We start from the raw sequence: 18461 nt of genomic DNA, 5'->3' as shown, positions 1-18461 counted from the left end.
CTGCTCCCGTCTTCAGGTCGAAGTGGAGAAGCTTAATTTTCCGCCGAGTTATATAGCGTGGCCCCTGGGCGCTGATCGGCCAGGACCCTCTTCCATGTCTTATCGATCGGGTAGCCGTGGTCTCTATTGAAGTTCTTCGTTTTGTATATCTCCAGGGCTTCTCTTATTTGCCGTGGGTAGTAACGGCTCTCCTTTACCAGTATTCTTGCCTAGTCGAACTCAATGGTATGTCCCGGCTCACTCCATGAGCTATAAGAGGGTGTCTACCAAGTGCCCTACTCATGTGGGAAATCATATGTAGGAGAGACGTGTCGAGGGATGGCCACAAGGATGAAGGAACACGCCCGAGCCATGAGGCAGAAGCAGTTCAACTTGTCGGCCATCGCAGAACACGCATGGAGTGAGCCGGGACATACCATTGAGTTCGACTAGGCAAGAATACTGGTAAAGGAGAGCCGTTACTACCCACGGCAAATAAGAGAAGCCCTGGAGATATACAAAACGAAGAACTTCAATAGAGACCACGGCTACCCGATCGATAAGACATGGAAGAGGGTCCTGGCCAATCAGCGCCCAGGGGCCTGCCTATATAACTCGGCGGAAAATTAAGCTTCTCCACTTCGACCTGAAGACGGGAGCAGGATGGCTCTCGAAACCGTCGTCACCCAAAACCGACGAACGCGGCTGGAGCGCCCGGAAACCCATACGCACCACAGTCAATCATTAGTTTTTATCGTTTTTTTCCTAATAGTATTCTATTTTATTCAGCCTTTTCGAAGATAACACAAAACACGTTTTATCACTTAATACCATGCTTAAAAATTGTCCTGTCTCCCATTAACCCATTTACGGCCAACGTTGCGAAAACGCAACATTATTGAGAAATGCAAAAAAAATGTTTCGAATGAATTTTATTCATGTAGAAGTCGCTTTTTTTTCGATAAAAATAAGTTTAAACTGATTTTTAATGAGATTATAATGACATTTAATAAGTATTTCGATATTTATAAAAATACTCAAAATGTGTCAATTTTCGAGTCTCCTGTTAAGCAAGATAATTTTTCCTAAGAGTAACTATTCCCTTTATTAAGTTTTTTATTCGTCCATGTGGACGTAGAAATTTCAATTAATAGATATTAAAGCTTATATTTCGTCAGGGAGTCAACATTAAGCGAAAATCAGATACGGAAAATAATGTTGCGTTTATGCAACGTTGGCCGAATCCGGTATCTATAGGAAGTTATGCAACCCGCATTACCACATATTTCCGTCTCGCAGGAATATGCCGTTTTCACTGTCAGGTATAATCCTATGCCTTTTTATGCCTCGTATTTGACAGATATCGTCACATTTGATAATAAAAATTCTTAGATATTATATTTCCAATGAGATGCTGCATTATTTCACCTAAATCCAATATAAAATAGAGATGCATTACGGCTTGAAAGAAATGAGTCAAAGTGAATATTTTTACAGAAGATAACGTGTTTTCCAGTTTTTAATCGACATTTTTATCACAACAGATTGAATTACAACAAATAATGACTAATTATGAATTACATGAAAGCATTTCGGGTGCAATGGAACACAAAACTTTGTACATTCAATCCGAATTAGTCCTTCCTTACTTCACGATTCAGCGATATCACCCACTTTTACAACAGGATATTGGGTGAATGAAGACGATAAGGCGTAGATTTGGTTCGGAAATGATTGAACCAGAACATATTTAGATAAATAAAAAATAATCTACACTTTTAAGACAATTCCTGACAGGACGAAAATGACAGATTTGTAAATTATGACCTCAATTTGACGACTTGAACTAAAAATAATTAGAATTCGGAATAATGGCGTATAATTTTGAAATAATGAGCAAATGGGGCCTTACTTTGGTCACTACAGTGCATAAATGTTCTTTTAAAACAAGCCTTTTAGATTTTGCTTTTAACTTTGGTGCTTATGTTATTCAGACGGTTTTAGGGTTCAACCAGGCGATAGAAAATTACTTCCATCGAAATTTAGGCTTGGAAACAAGTGGTATTCTGGATTTTCTCAAGGTTATCCCTGATCCCTCGAATTACCGTATGTTTTTCGATAACTTCTTTTCATCTTGAAGACTATTTATTATTTTGAAAGAAAAAGGATTATTTGTCACTGGAGTCATCCGTGAAAATATAACGGAGGAGTGCCTGATAGAATATAATAAAATCATCGACGTGAAACCGAGAGGAACATGAAAACAAACATTTGATAAAGCCGAAGGTCTTAGTATTGTTCGATGGAATGATAACTAAATTGTCCCTGTAGACAGCAATACAAGTTTTTCGCTTCCATTGGGCACAGGGAAAAGTTTCAGCAGAAAAAAGAAAATACAATTTCACATAATATTCTATGTTAATAAAAGAAAATACTATACGTGTTATTGGGGAGTATAGTAAATACATGGGAGGTGTGGACTACTTGATAATGCAAATTACCGCACTAGAATTTAGGGGAAAAAAGGTCCTAGCTTATCAACTTACTGGACAGCGTTTGCACTAACGCCAGGAGATTGTACAGGTAATGCAACGGAAGTAAATTTCACTGGTAGGCTTCAAATCGTATCTAGCAGGGATGCATCTAAAAAGTGAAGTCAATCAGTCAGTAGATGACATACCCCTGTACAATTCGCGTCCATAAGCATAGAAAAGTTAGGCCATGTAATTCATCGCGGATTCGTGAAGCATGAAAGGACGAATTTGGCCATAGAGTTTAAAAAAAATCAGTAGTTGCCGAAACAGTGTAAAAGCCAAACCATGTGTGAATGTACGAAATTTTATGCTCCATTGCACCCAAAATGCTTGAGTATTTCATAACTATCCATAAATTGTTGTAATTCAATCTGCAATGATAAAATTAAAGTCAATGAAAAAATGTGAAATACTTGCTCTTCTGAGAAAATTTTCACTTTGACTTATTTCTTTCATACCGTAAAGCATATCAATTTTATAGTGAATTTAGGTCAAATAACAACACCTCATTGGAAACAAAATATCTAAGGATTTTATTTATCCAATATTTGTCATATACGTGGCATAAAAAGGCATAGGATTATATCCGACAGTAAAAACAGCATATTCCTATGAGACGGCAATGTATTGCAATGCGGGTTGCATGACTGCATACAGACGGATTCGGCCAACGTTGCGAAAACGCAACATTTTCTTATACCATAAGCAAATTTTTTGAAGGCCCATATTTTCAATTTACCTTATTTAGCATGTTATTAGGTAAAATAAAGAGAAAAAAATATATATTTTCAAGTATTTCTTTACTCGGCCGGTAACATTGGTTTACAAAAAAACAAAAATTTTCTGGCGCAAGAGGTTTATTAACCGATCTTTATAGGGTTTTTCACGCTGATTTCAAATATGTAAATAGTTTTTCTCCATCACCCTCAGTTTTCGTGTGATTCACCGAAACGTCCCGAAAATCCCGAAAAATCTGGTTTCATGCACCAATATACACTTAAAAGGACATAACTTCCACCCTAGTTATCGTAGAGCTATGAAACAAAAACCAGCGCACTTGTCATACTATACGCGTGAATTGAGACTGCATTTCGTTCCATTATACATCGTCAGGGTTGGTACCCGGGGACCACAATGTCAAAAAATGCAATTTTGGTAAACACGATTTTTGGCGCAAGAGGTTCATTTGCTGATCCTAATAGGGTTCTCCGCGCTGATTTCAAATATGTAATTAGTTTTTCTCCATCACCCTCAGTTTTAGAAAAGATAGCATATTTATAGAAATATGCAAGCATGTAAGAAAGTATCATCTTACCTTAAAATGTTGTGGAGATGGATTTCCCTCTGTATTTCGCATCTTTCACATCTCTCTTCAGTGTCCAACAGTAATCAGAAACCATTCTTGCATTCCACTGCCCCTGATACCTCTTCTCCATAACACTTATATCTTGGTGGAACCGCTCACTATGCTCGTCACTGGCAGCACCAAGGTTGTCAAGAAAAAAGTCCAGATGCGAGTCCAAAAAATGAATTTTCAGCGACATGTTGCACCCCATGTCTTTGTACGATTGCAACATTTCTTCCACAATGTATCGGAAGTTCTCTGCTTTATTATTCCCCAGAAAATTCCGTATCACACTTTTCAGTGCCCCCCAAGCTGTTCTTTCCACTGGGTGTAACCCATCCTCGAACATTTTGTCACCCATCAAAATTCTCATCTGGGGTCCCACGAAAATTCCCTCTTTGATTTTGGCGTCACTTACCCGAGGAAATAGTGCCTTCAAATGGCGAAATGCATCTGAATTTCTGTCCATAGCCCTCACTAAGTTCTTGACCAGCCCTAACTTTATGTGCAGAGGAGGAAGAATAATTGCATCTGAGGAGACTAATGGAGGATGCGCAATATTTTTCTGTCCAGGAATTGGTGATTGCCACTGTGGCCATTCCTTTCTGAGGTAATGTTGTGTCTTGTCTCTGCTATCCCATTCACATAGGAAGCAGCAAAATTTGGTGTAGCCTCCCTGGAGACCAGTTAACAAGGCAACAACCTTTAACTCGCAACACATCATCCATTTGTATATATCATATTGAATTGTGTCCAAAAGAAATTTCATGTTTTCATAAGTTTCTTTCACGTGAGTAGCATAAGCTACAGGCACAGAGGGAAATTTGTTCCCGTTGTGCAACAGCACAGCCTTCAAACTCGTTTTTGACGAGTCGATAAATAGTCTCCATTCACTCGTTTTAAGTTCATGGCAAAGTTCATCCATCACATTCTCAATGTTGTTGCAGTAAACCAGACCATTTGCTTCAGAATAGAAATTTTGGAACTCTCTTTGACGATTGCGATAGAAACACACCTTTGTGTCATGATGCAATAAGTTCCAGCCACTTAGTCTTGAACCTAACAGTTCGGACTGTTGTTTCGACAAGGATAAATCACGAATAAGATCGTTTAAATCACCCTGAGTTAGGAGATGAGGTTCACTGGAAGATAAACTTGCCGTAAACGTAGGATCATGCAGCTGTACCTCTTCAACATGGGTGTCTTCCTCATGTTCAAAGTGCACTGGTGGTTGTGGTGGATGAGCTGGCACGGGTAAGTCCTCGCTGTGAGCAACTGGCCTCATTGCAGACGGCAAATCTGGGTACTTCACTGTATGCTTGGATTTTGCAGTAATTCCACTTATCTTTGTTACACAGAAGTAACAGTCTGATGAGTGGTTTCGTGGTTCACGCCGAACCATGGGTACAGCAAAGTTCATGTGACGCTGCGATCCCTTTTCCCACTCTGCGAGTCGTTTCGCGCATGTCGATCAACATATATTTGGCGCCTAGTCCTTGTCTTGCTCCCCCACTTTACAACCGAAGTATAATTCATAGCAGTGTTTCACCAAAGGGGTCAAAGAACGACGTTGCGACTTGAATGTCAACTCCCCACAAATATAACAGAAGTTGTTGGGGTGGTTAACGCACTTCCTGGGCATCTTGTCTCACACGTAAAACACAGGCACAGCACCGCACACTGAAGAAGGAGAAAACAACTTCACTTCGTACCGGTTATTCAAGTCCTCTGTCACCTTACGCTTGCTACTGAAATGTCGGTGATTCTGACGAGCGAGTGTGGTCAACAATGACTGACAACGCTACTACAGTAGGAATGTGTGCGATTATAAAGCACGCGCTCCGATCCACTACTCACGACACAATCCTGATTAATAATATATGAGCGATAAAATTGACAATACTAAAAATATATATATATATATATATATATATATATCACTGGGCGTCCAGAAAGTTCGCTTTTTCAGGAACAAAATTGCATTTTTTGACATTGTGGTCCCCGGATACCATCCCTGACGATGTATAATGGAACGAAATGCAGTCTCAATTCACACGTATAGTATTACAAGTGCGCTGGTTTTTGTTTCATTGCTCTACGATAACTGGGGTGGAAGTTATGTCCTTTTAAGTGTATATTGGTGCATGAAACCAAATTTTTCGGGATTTTCAGGACGTTTCGGTGAATCACATGAAAACTGAGGGTGATGGAGAAAAACTATTTACATATTTGAAATCAGCGCGAAAAACCCTATTAGTATCGGTTAATGAACCTTTTGCGCCAAAAATCGTGTTTACCAGTGTAATGGGTTAAAATGACCAGCAATTTGATCGTTCGACCTGAAGCTGAATTTTAGCCCAGGAATAGCTGTTGGAAGTTAAACTGAGAATAATTGTTCGTAAAATATCTGATTGGCACGTAAAGATTACTTAAGCCTAACGTCTTGCGAGAAGAATGGGGAACTTGCATGAATTTTTTTTATTTCACAGGCGGACAGAAAATTATTTTCTGAATACAACAAAGAAAACCGCATGTTTATCTGAGTTTTCCTTCGCGAGATATTTAATGATAAATATTACGAATTTTAAAGCGCGGGAAAAACTACCTCACCCCCCAAGCCACTGCCGACGAAGCCTCGATGACGTCAAAGGTGCCTAAACATCACGCGAAGCTATTGTTGTGATTGTTTGTAATAGTTGCCAGCAGTTGTGAAAGCTTCGTTTGTTAGACGTGTTGATTATTTTATATTTAAAGATAAATATCCGACGATAGAGGCTTGGAAGCCCTCATATTTTGCATTATTTATAATATTAATATCTGAGTACGGGCATAAAATATAAAACTGGTGCAGTTAAACCAAAAATTATATAATACCTAAATAACATCGTTGTAGGAGTCTGAGCCACGGCCATTGGAAGGGGGATACGTTAATTGTAAGTTGATGTTATCGACGGTATATCATTCATTTAAGTATGCAATTAGAACGATTTTGATGTTTACTGATGTCCGCTTAGCTTTTATATACAATAACTTCATCCGTTTATTCGTAGGTACCGGAGAATTCGTCGTTTAGGACTGTCTGTGCTTGTATTATGGGGTGAATTCCAGTCAATGCAACTTTTGCTCGCTGATTGGAGATCTCTAGGAACATTTTTGTGCCAAAATAGTGTTATTTTCAACGTGACGTCTCCCGTTAAACTACTGCTAATAATCACAGTGTCAGTGGTTGAAATGCACAAAGTTTGACAAGGTTGAAAAATATCGGCCAAGAGTTGTCAGTGTTCCATCGTGATTGAATTGTAAAAAGTGCTATTACGCTATCGATAAATGTCTAACAGTAGTGTAAAAGTTGTCAGTGGCGTGCTAATCTCCGTTGTCACAGTAGATATGACATTTCACGATCACGCTATTGAAATAAAAACTGTGTGTGAAGTTTGTTATTCCATTATTTCAACGAATAGTAGTGAGAAATGTCACCTGTGTCACTTGTGTGGGCTAATTTAAGGGTGAATCAGTGAATAAATAGTTGTATTCATCATAACGAGTTCTGTTATTGTAAGTTGTATGTGATGAATATAAGAATGTGACAGTGACATCCAGTTTTTGATAAGAGTATTTGCCTATTTCCCGCTATATTTTTATGGTATATGCTAGTATATTGTTTATGGATTTACCTATATTATTGAAATAGGTTGTAGCTTGTGTGTGTGTTGGCAGCGGAACCGATCGCGATATCACATGTGGATTGTGTGCAGACTGTTTTGCTGTGAATTCGTACCGTAGGACGGATAGGACTACCTTCTCCGCTAATCGGGCGTTGCCAAATTCAACAGCACAGCTTACGATCGTTATCCTCCAGTATTACAAGTTTCTTTTACAACTCGATTTGCCGCCAACGTATAGCAATAATTTGTCTTAGCAAATTCCATGAGGGTCATGGCATCAATTTTTGGTGTCCTAAAAAAAGGCTGGTGTCCTAACATCCCATGCCACACGCCTTAAAGGCGGCTTGCGGGGTATTATGTAGACGTAGATGAATTTCAGGTGTACTATTCGAACGAGTGGCAACGTTATCATCCATTTTTCTGATAACTAAAACACACGAAGTGAAACGCTTGTACTTCATCATCCCGATGCCGCGTTATTAATATCCCAAGTAATAATCTAGGCACAATAGCAATAGGAAAACTTGCCCAAGAATAACAGAACAAAATAAAGTGATGATGAGCGGCTAAATACTCCCTCAAAACAAATTTTACACCAAGCGCTTAGCGTATTTTCCAACTCCCTGCGGTTGTTTAGGCACCTATGACGTCACGCCTGGCCTCGGCAACGCTCGGGTGTCTTCGCGCAGTGGTCGGCTCAGAGAAATTTTTCTCGATTTTAAATGCAATTTTTTTATTTCTTTTGATGTTGAATGGAGAAACTGAAGGTATTTTTGCGAGCTAATGTATCCATTTGACCTATTCAAAATAGTTTTTAGAGCAATCTACGACCCATGCAAGTTCCTCATTATACTTGATATTATTCGTTACCATTCAGGCTTGAGTTTATTCTTCGCAGGATCATACGAATGTAAGTCAGTGAATGCAAAATTGCATTTTCCACCTCATGGCAAGTGCTCCCTTATTTCACACGTTTCCTTTAATGTACACCTCTTAACCTTTTCTGTAGTATGAAGAGTGATTCTTGTCTAATTTTTATATTTTTTCCTATGCTGTCTCGCAAATCACAGGAATCTTTCGATTATAAATACATTTTCTTTCCAACATTCATAAAATTTGAAATTTTTACCATAAAATTTGGAACCAAGAATTGAAAATTCAATCGTGTCAGGCGAAACATGATGGAACTCCTTCGTGATGTATCAGAAAGGAAAGACAATGGCAGATTTCACAATTTATTAATTATTGCGAACGGTTTCGATTACATAGTATCATCATTAGGAACTTTTAATGGAATTATTTCCACATATACAGTAGTCAAGAGGGATTAAGGGGTGGAGGAGAGGTTGGAAGGAATGGTTAACAGCTTCAAGAATTGGGTTGTAGGGGTGGGGAGGTTAAGGGGGATTGGGTAGCAACGTCAAGTCAGGGGCCAGTAGGAATGGGAGGGGAGGTGTAGTGTGTAGGCGGGGAAGGAAGGGTGGAGTGGTCAGGGTTATGAGGGAGACTTAGGGGGGGGGGTAAGGTTGAGAAAACACATTGAGAATGGGGGACTCCATGAGTACAATTAGGTAGTTTCCTTCGCCAAAGAAAACGGAAGACATTGCTTTGCGATTCATTACCCACCATTAGTGAATTCATAATATACAAATTATTTGTTTTTAGAAATCCCAGTTTAGACGAAAGGCAATGATCAATTTTAACCTCATTTGAAAAAGGCCAGATTGGCGCCCGTGCGATGCGCCCACGTGACGTCACAGGGACCTAATTTCTATAAGAGTATATAGGAGTTTTACATCGTCTGAGGTTACCAATGCATGCATGAGGCACAGAGCTCAGGAAAACATCCCTCAATAATCACTAGGGTGCCTCGTTTTGCCACTTTTTTAAGGAGCGAATCGTAATACCCGGCAAAAGTTGCGTACCCGGGTGGGTACCACAGATATGATTTTTTTTTCAAAATCAGTTAATATCTTCTGTTCGCCATTTTGTCTTGAAATTTCGAAATTTTTAACAAAAAACGTTAAAAATGTCAATAATTTAAATTTGGTGTTATCAAGCACTCATTATTTTTCAATGATGTATACTATTGGTCTTTCCTTGATATTTTAGACCAAACGCGACAGCTCTATTCCTTCTACTTATCGAGAAAATGACCTTTTCTCGTGCCCCCGAAAGCAGTTTTGTGGGTAGGCAACCCTCAACACACAGCCTCCTTTCTTACTATATGCATGCGATAAATGACGCGAAATAGAGATGTTTTTCAGTAAAAAAACGTGTAAACCATGCCTGAAGTTGTCAAGGGTAGTCATTAGGATTAGTGTATGCTCTTTTATGCCATCGCTGACTATATTGACAATATTTTTATGTAGGAAGATATCACTGAATATGGAAATTTTATCATTCGGGATTCACTATGACGGTTTTATGTCCCTCAAGGGTCAAATTCACCTCCCCTGCGGTAAGAAAAGGGATTTATTTTATTATGATCTAGCAAATGTAGAGCTCCTCGCTCACCTATCCAGAGAAGGTAGCCATGTGACCCAGAGCCCATCTCGTGGAGGTGGCTGCACCTTGGGCTCCTCCGCCTCCTCTACCCAGTCTACCAGCCAACGTTATGCAGACCAGTTTATTTGTTCGGAAATATTGTGAAAAATTGAGATTTAGATTGAAACTTTGGCAGAACTTGCTGTGAAATCAAAGTGGGTCTGATAACGCCATCCTTGGCGTTATTGCCGCGTGCATGGGAAGCCGGTTCGGAGACTAGCTTCACTGTCCTTTCCACTGCCACTGTATGGTGGAGATATACGGCGAATGACTATTCTGGCGAAGTATTTTCAGGAAGCGACAGTTTTTCAACGGTTTCTTCATTTGATGTATTCCTCACAACTTGTAGCACGATACTAGAAACATCGGTGCTTTCCCGATGAATCATTACTCCATTATCCATTGCGTCAAAATTCAAATGGGAAATAATTTTTCATCTGATGCCATAATTTAAATACCTGCTTCGTGATCTATAGCTCTCAGAATTTTAATTTGCGCCTCCTGTCGGACAGTCAGTCGACGACCACTTATCACTATTAGAATATTTTCCGGGAGTGCGGGAAACACTTTTGTTTGGATGGATGAATAGACTACTCCTTGGTGCTCCCTTGGTAAGTATCTGTATCTATGAATGGTCTCACAGACGTAACGACCATCATCGGCGAACAAAGATTGAGTCCTGATCCTACATTGCATCACTACGTAGGCCCTTTATATAAATGTTACTATTTCGAGGACTTTATTGCTAGGCTTCTTAGCCTAATGTATAACCTAAGAACTGTGTTAGCTGTGGTCAACTAACGCGCTTTATTTAGTTTCCCAGGAGTCATAGTGACTAGCCCTTCTGGACATATTTCAGACGCAATGGCTTGGGGTATCTTGACTTAGTACTTCAGTTCCTTATTAAGGTTCCAGATTTCTTCTGGGCTGTCGTTTGGCAAGTTACAACTTATGAGATTAAATGACACCACTGTTAGCTTTTCACATTCAGGCAGTTTTGAAACTATGTTAGCTTTGTATTAATACGGGCTGGAAAAAGCGCGTCAATGTGGGCGGAGAGAGGTTGAAAAGGCAACTCAATGAAATGCAGATGGCAAATAGACCATTGCATAGGTTTTCCCGACATTTCTTCCAATTTTCGCAGGAAACCACCATTCCAACCCGCATTGGTGTTCGTCCCGTCATAGCCAAGAACTACATTGCTTAACGTTAATTGCTTAACGTCGCTATATTGCTCTTGAACTATAATTCCCCCTTTTAAAGATGTGTTAAGTACAGTGAATGTATTGTGTGCTGCAGTCCCCCACTTACGCTATATCTCTGGTGAATTATGGCAGTCTTAGTCAAGTCTATTTTGCCTTTGGACTTTCTTTCCCTTGGTTTGGTGAATACCATATCCTTAGCGCACCATTCGTCATGGTTTTCCTCATCAACTTGAGTATTCTCAAAGTATTCACTTTCATTCCAAAACGACAACTGTTGATTCAAAATATTTGAGTTTAAGCCTCTCATTTATATGATTACGTTCAGCCCTCTCTTGCATTTTTGACATAGAGATGTCAATAGTTCCAATTCGGATTATTCTTCGACCTCGCTGTTCCCCAAGGAACTGGTACTCTAGGATAGAAACATTTTTTTCTTATGGCAGACACAATTGGGAAAGTTGGCACATTTGCAGAAGGCTATATCAAACAGTTTCGTCGCCTCTTTAGTGAAAGACTTTAATAAGTCATCCTGTGTTTTCTGAAATAAAGTTTTATTCTATAGGATTTAATATGCCATTTTTTTTCATCATGTAGCGCGAGATGAGTTGAAGTACTCTGGTTTACGTTACTACTAAAATAGACGCTTTTTTCCAAACGGCACATGTCTCGACAGAAACTTCAGTGATATCTTCTTACACGAAAATATGGTCAATATAGTCGGCGATGGCATAAAAGAGCGTACACTAATCCTAATGACTACCCTTGACAACTTCAGACATGTTTTACACGTTTTTTACGGAAAAACATCTCTATTTCGCGTCATTTATCGCATGCATATCGTAAAAAAGTAGACTGTGTGTTGCGGGTTGCCTACCCAAAACTGCTTTCGGGGGCACGATAAAAGGTCATTTTCTCGATAAGTAGAAGGAATAGAGCTGTCGCGTTTGGTCTAAAATATCAAGGAAAAACCAATGTTATACATCATTGGAAAAAATGAGTGCTTGATAAAACCGAATTTAAATTATTTATATTTTTAACGTTTTATGTTAAAAATTTCGAAATTTCAAGACAAAATGGCGAACAGAAGATATTAACTGATTTTGAAAAAAAATCATATCTGTAGTACCCACCCGGGTACGCAACTTTTGCCGAGTATTACGATTCGCTCCTAAAAAAAAGTGGCAAAACGAGGCACCCTAATAATCACCTGTCACTGTCTATGGTCGGAGATTTTCCTGGGTTTATAAGGTATTAATAATCCTTATTTAAGCCAAGTGCTACCTGCTAGCAGGGTACTCTGCTACCTGATAGCAGCCTGCATCGCAGTGGCGCACATATTCTCGCCCCAAGGTCACCTCACTCGGCGGCAGCGGGAACCAGAATGACGTCACACAGGCTTTTCCCATCATTCATACTTAGCCGTCGCGTTTTCGCGCGCTTGAAATTGTTCACTTTTCATTTAATCGCGAAAAATAGATATCGTCATTTAAAAATCTAAAAGCGTGAAATGCGTACTATAGGAGTAATAATCCTTCCATTTAGGCAATAAAAATATAACAGGAAACCACCCTATTGGTTCGTTGACTAAAATTACAGACGCGGAATTTTAGGCGGGCGAAATACCATCGTAGCACAGTGACACGCGAGCAGGTCACGTTGGAGCCAGGTAGATTGGTAGGCAGCTGCACTCTCTCTCCCGCGCCTGCCGAAACGCCTCAAATCCTTCGTCTACGTCACTCGCGCGCTCGCGCCATCCAGAGAGGGGGCGGGGCTATCACGAATATGCCAAGGCGCGGATCGAATCTCATCGCGTAGAAATTGAAAGTATATGTAATGTAGATTTTGGAAATGATGGCGCAAAAGTACTTTTTTTACTAATATGGCTAGGATGATATACCTCCACAAAGTAATGACTGAAATAATTAGAGTCGAGCAATATTTGACTGACTATACGTATGACCGCCGCGAACTGCAGAACACTATCGAAAACATCTCCCATTGGTGTTCACCAATGAAACTGAAACGAAATGGACGTCAGTGAAATTCCATGTTTATTCACCTGAAAAGCAAGTCCCGCTTAACATCAATTGTTTAGCTCCTTAAATTCCATATCCCTCAACCGCCATTCATCAGTGAAGGACCTTGGTGTATTAATTTACGGTAAACTAAATTTCTTCGAGCACATCCACACGGTTTAATCCAAAGCCATGTGCCTGCTACACGCATGCTCAGTCATTCATGATCAGCCGCCAGCCATTCGTTGCTATTTCCCTACGATTGCTCCCTTCGTGATAACGTGTAACCCATAATCCAAGTGTGCACCAGCGCTGTGAAGGACGGAGTATATCGTCGAGTGCCCACCGAACACTATTCTCTCTCTCAATCGACGATCGCTCATCTTCTTTTTGCGCCTCCCCTACCTCGAACCCCTCCCCCTCACAATCAAACGAATTTACTCAGTTGTCTCTTACCTCTCGTCGCTCAATGAAATCACTTCTCATTCAGTTTCTAGCCCATTTTCCTCATTCCCTTTGGCATGCTTTGCGCATTTGTTTTATACATTTTTAATAGATTTGCTGTACGATTGGGCCACTTTAAATTGGCATTGTCGCTGTATGTAGACATTTTCAATAAAATAAGATAAATATATTTAAAATATGAACTTCCAATAGTAGATTATAAAGAAAATGCTTTAGTTATCGAAGAGGGAAAAGGCTCGAGTGTAATTTTGTGAGTGTTAATGGGTTCCGCGCGAAGGGCTTTGGCAGAAACGATTGGGCAACTAGTAAACAGTTTAAAATGTTGAGGAGGAAATCAAAAATGGGAAGCTGAATTGATTTTGCGAAGGATCGAGTATTTTATCGATAAAGGTAAGTTTCACAACTGTTGCTGACGTTTATTTCTGCATAAAAATATTTATCTTTTCCTTTCTCCGTGCAGGTGAGATATCGTCGGAGAGTAAGAGTATCAGTTTACTGGATGCCGTCCTCAACGAAGCGGACTCTGAGCTCAAGCAATCAGTGACGTTGGACAGTGATTCAAGCAGCCCGAGGGAAAGGTGCGCTCTTCAATTTTTACTTTTTAATCGCGTCTTACTGCAACGTTATGTGGTTAAATAATAAGTGGAATATTGACGTATTCTCTCCAGAAATTATTAAATATAATTAAGAAAGATTTTTTACTCGTGATATTTTTCCAGAAGTACAAAACTTGTACGCTCTTACACATTCTTGATTAATATTTTGAGCCCCAGATTGTTCCTCTACCTGTAGCTGAAATATCCATCCATTCCTTCGTACCATCCATGGACTCCCGGTTTGCTAGCAAAATTGCAGCTCATGACGTATTCTCTGATTTACCTCGTTCCCGTTTATAAAGGCCTCCTAATAATTACAGCACTATCAAGCGTGATCTTTGTCTTGTCCTCTGTTTTCTCTTGAGTGCTCACACGCAGATCACGCGCATCTTTCATAAAGGTAGGATTAATTACCAAATTAATAAAATATCACGTAGGCCCCTACAGGTGTTACTTTGTGGAAGTCCATCATTCCTAGAAAAAATATACTTGGTCTTTTTCCACAATAAATTTTACTCTCCCGACCGCTTTCAGCTCTCCTGAGCCATTTTCAAAGGGACTCGTCCTCGTGCCGAGGATAGTTTTTCCTAGTTAATGAAACTCTATTTTTCATAGCATTCGTTACAAAATCCACAGTTAAGTTTAACTGGCCGCTCGATACTTACCAATATTTTGTCATCAATCGCTCTCTCATTCATGCTTCTCACGAGGAATTCATTCACTGATGTCATTTTTAGGTAATAATGACCATCTCACGGAAAATATCATTTTTTAGCCATATGAATCCTAACACGCTATAGCGGTCATGGTTCTTTCCTCATAAGCAATGGCTTTTGTTACTGACTGCCAGTCGAGAACCTAGGCATTAGCGTAATATTTAGTGAAGAGTTCTCGGGATCGCCACCGGGTCAGGAACTCCATAACTCAATTGAATGGTTTGCGGCGTAACTTCGTGAAATTTCCTCATAATGGAATGAAAAAACTTTGTAAATTTCACATGAATTTTATTGGCACGACCAGTTTCATCGCTGCGCGACATCATCAGGTGCATATACAGGAGAGCACGGCCTTAAATACCCTGGGATACAAGGGAACGGGTGTTGGACAAGAGGTGGGTGGTTGAGTGAGGGCGAGGGAAGGTGGGGGGAAAAAACCCAGGAAGAGGAAGGCTGGGAAGGCGGTGCGGTGTGTCACACTAAGTCGTCCTGTATATGCACCTGATGATGTCGCGCAGCGATGAAACTGGTCGTGCCAATAAAATTCATGTGAAATTTACAAAGTTTTTTCATTCCATTAACTCCATAACTGCCGACGTTTCGATGTCCAACTCCGTCATCGTCCTCAGGGCCGATATTTTACTTGGTGGGACACAAAATTTTCGCGCAGAAGCATTAATAATGATTACGTTTGACGATTTTGGCTTCTTTGAAACGCGATTTGAGGAACTATCGGTCTACATCAATATTACATACGACTATTAGACATTTTTCGACACTATCAATCGGTAAATTTCCTGAATATACTTTTGAAAATATAATTATATTTCACGTATTTGCCTTACGTTTAAATACATTTCTTGATTGAAGTATTGAGTAAGTTATGCCGCATGAGGATAGAAAATAAAATTCCCATGAACCTCTAGAAAAATAATCGGCGACCTGTCAGGTTTTTCAATTCTATCCTAAGATATCAAGAATTAAAAATCGTGCTTAAATTTCATCTGAAATTGTCCATTTTCGAGAGATCCTCCTTCGAGTGGCAAATTCAACTGTTTTCTCTTCCCTCTGTGACAGCAACGCCGGGGGAGCGCCTTCATCGGAGCCTCCGCCCCCGCCGCCAATGCCTCCCTCGCTCCGCCCCCCGCCGCCGCCGCCGCCGCCGCCCCCCGCCTCCACCGCCCTCAAGGCAAGTGAAGAGGCCGACCCGACGTCTGCCCCGCCCCCCTCTCCTCCCAAAGGTGAGTCTGAGCTGAGGTGCATTCCCATTGAATCGCGCGACACACACTCCCTTTGCTGAAATCTCCTCGATGTAATCTTGAAGAAAAACGACGTTTTCATCCTGTTAATTTTTTCCTGAATGACACACTAAAGCATTGTTGTGTGTGAATTTACGTCCCCTCAAAGTACGTATTAATTATTTGAGCTATCATTTGGGATATTGTGCTTCCAAAGTTTTTATACATGATCTTAAAATTCCGAGGTGGTGCCAGTGACAATATGGACGCCGCGCGCTCATATCATTCAAGCAAATTAGAATATATTCTAAATTTGATCCGAATAATCATTCGAATGACGAAAATTTCCGTTTTAGACGGTGAATGATGGTCTTTCGTAGATCATTTGAACGAAAACTCACCGTGTAAAACGGTCTTTAAGGGGAGGCGGGTTACCAACCGCTATTTTAAGTCAAAAATACCCTAAAATATATAGTTTATTGGTATTTTTTATGATAACGGTCTAGGGTATTAACTATTATTAATAAATAATTTCATATTTTAAGCCAGATGAGGGGTTTCATGGTCTTATCAACAGAATACCTGAGTGGGTTCTGAGTTCAAATTCCGACGAAGCCTTGGGACACCCCGAACTGTGATACCTAGCCGAGCGAACTATATTAAAGTCCAACTACTTGAAAGTAGGATTCAATTACCATTAATTAACCTCCTATTTACTTGATAGAATCGGAAAGCAAGGAGACCCTAGTATTTTATCGCTTTTCGACCATCTCCTGTGGCATAAGTTACTGAGAGTAAAATATCGAAGTCCAAGCCTTTCTCACGCTTGCATAGAAATGGCATACTATCTGATGACGTTACTTGTAGTTACCATCCAATCACTACGCAGCATTTGTCCTACCCCGCTCTGCAACGAAATATTTGTTTCACGATGACATCTCAGATGCTTGAAATAGTCCGCGAATTTTTGTTTACGATATGGCTGACTTCAAAACGTTTAAGTATTTAAGATCAGCATAATTTAAAGTAGTTTGGGTGCAATCTATACGGACTGGATAAAAATCGATAAGAAATTTTCCTGTGTTGCTCAATTATCTGTGGTTTCAGTGTGCTAGTTGGTTTATAAAAGATATGATTCATTGCGATTGTCTGATATGATTATATTTCTGATAACAAATTCTTCCTAGTAGCTATTTTTATCAGTGTATCATTGCCATTTTGAGAAAATTATGCAAGCAACACGTGGACTGAAGATTAAATCCAAGAATTTGTGTTAGAATGGGTTGCGGATGATGGATTTGAATTTATTGCAACCACCTGTAAAAATATCTTCGGGGAAAAATTCCACTTTGGTCTGAATCTGCAGTTTCTCTGCCGAGGACTTGAACCAAATGACCACCCTTCTCCTTTCACAAATGCAGAGAAGCGACATGTAGCATTGGACGCCGCCAGACAGCCCGAGGCAGCTCACACAAATCCTCTCTCACGTCATCCAATGATCTCGCTCGGCATTTGTTTCTTTAAATCTTCTGCAAACCGCGATAGAATTGAATTTAATACGGATGTGCGAGTTCCTCAAAACTTGAGTCGAATACTTCGAGTACTCGAGCGCTTTGAGTAGTATTCCGAACGTAGAGTCGAGTACTTTCGGTTATAGAGCTGTCGAGGCCAGTAGGTTCAGAAATCTGCCTACAGAAAGCGCTATCGAAACTCATGTAATAATGCCATTTTTAGAGTCGATAAGTCATTCTAATGCCTTGGCATAGGAGTTTCAGCTTCCTGTGTGCGTAGCAGTCAAACCACTATAGTAGTCAACGTGAGCGCCGACTACTTTTTCGTCAGCTGCGGCGGCCGACCGTGTTCCGACTCAGCGGCGGGATCGGAGTGGACCGCTGCATTGCTCATAACTTCTTATGCGATACTTTTATACCCTACCATACTTTATTTACTCAAACGCTGAGAGAATGCGTAAAAATTGTGAAGATGCCTATGAAAAATATGCAACTTTGAAGTTTCAGCGTACAATGCCGGTTTTTCCCGGTGTTTGACGTCACAAGTGGTGCCATCTTTAAGCCTTTTTTTAGTACAACCTACGTCCGATGTTATTCCTTTGTTGCGTTTAGCTTCCTTATTGACCTAAAAAAATAAGTTGCTAT

At 40.1% G+C, this 18461-nt stretch overlaps 1 protein-coding gene across 1 annotated transcript in view; it reads left to right on the top strand.

The window, feature by feature from the left end:
• Positions 1-18461, top strand: part of LOC124171939 (espin) — a 445604-nt gene that overhangs the window by 397455 nt on the left and 29688 nt on the right. The window contains exons 9-10 of the mRNA XM_046551385.1: positions 14216-14333; positions 16145-16308. Coding sequence (XP_046407341.1) covers positions 14216-14333; positions 16145-16308 — 282 coding nt within the window. The remainder of the gene's footprint in view (positions 1-14215; positions 14334-16144; positions 16309-18461) is intronic.

Source organism: Ischnura elegans, chromosome X, assembly GCF_921293095.1.
Source record: "Ischnura elegans chromosome X, ioIscEleg1.1, whole genome shotgun sequence".
Lineage (NCBI taxonomy): Eukaryota > Metazoa > Arthropoda > Insecta > Odonata > Coenagrionidae > Ischnura > Ischnura elegans.
The sequence above is the reverse complement of the archived record's forward strand: the minus strand, read 5'-3'. Positions and strand labels throughout refer to the sequence as shown.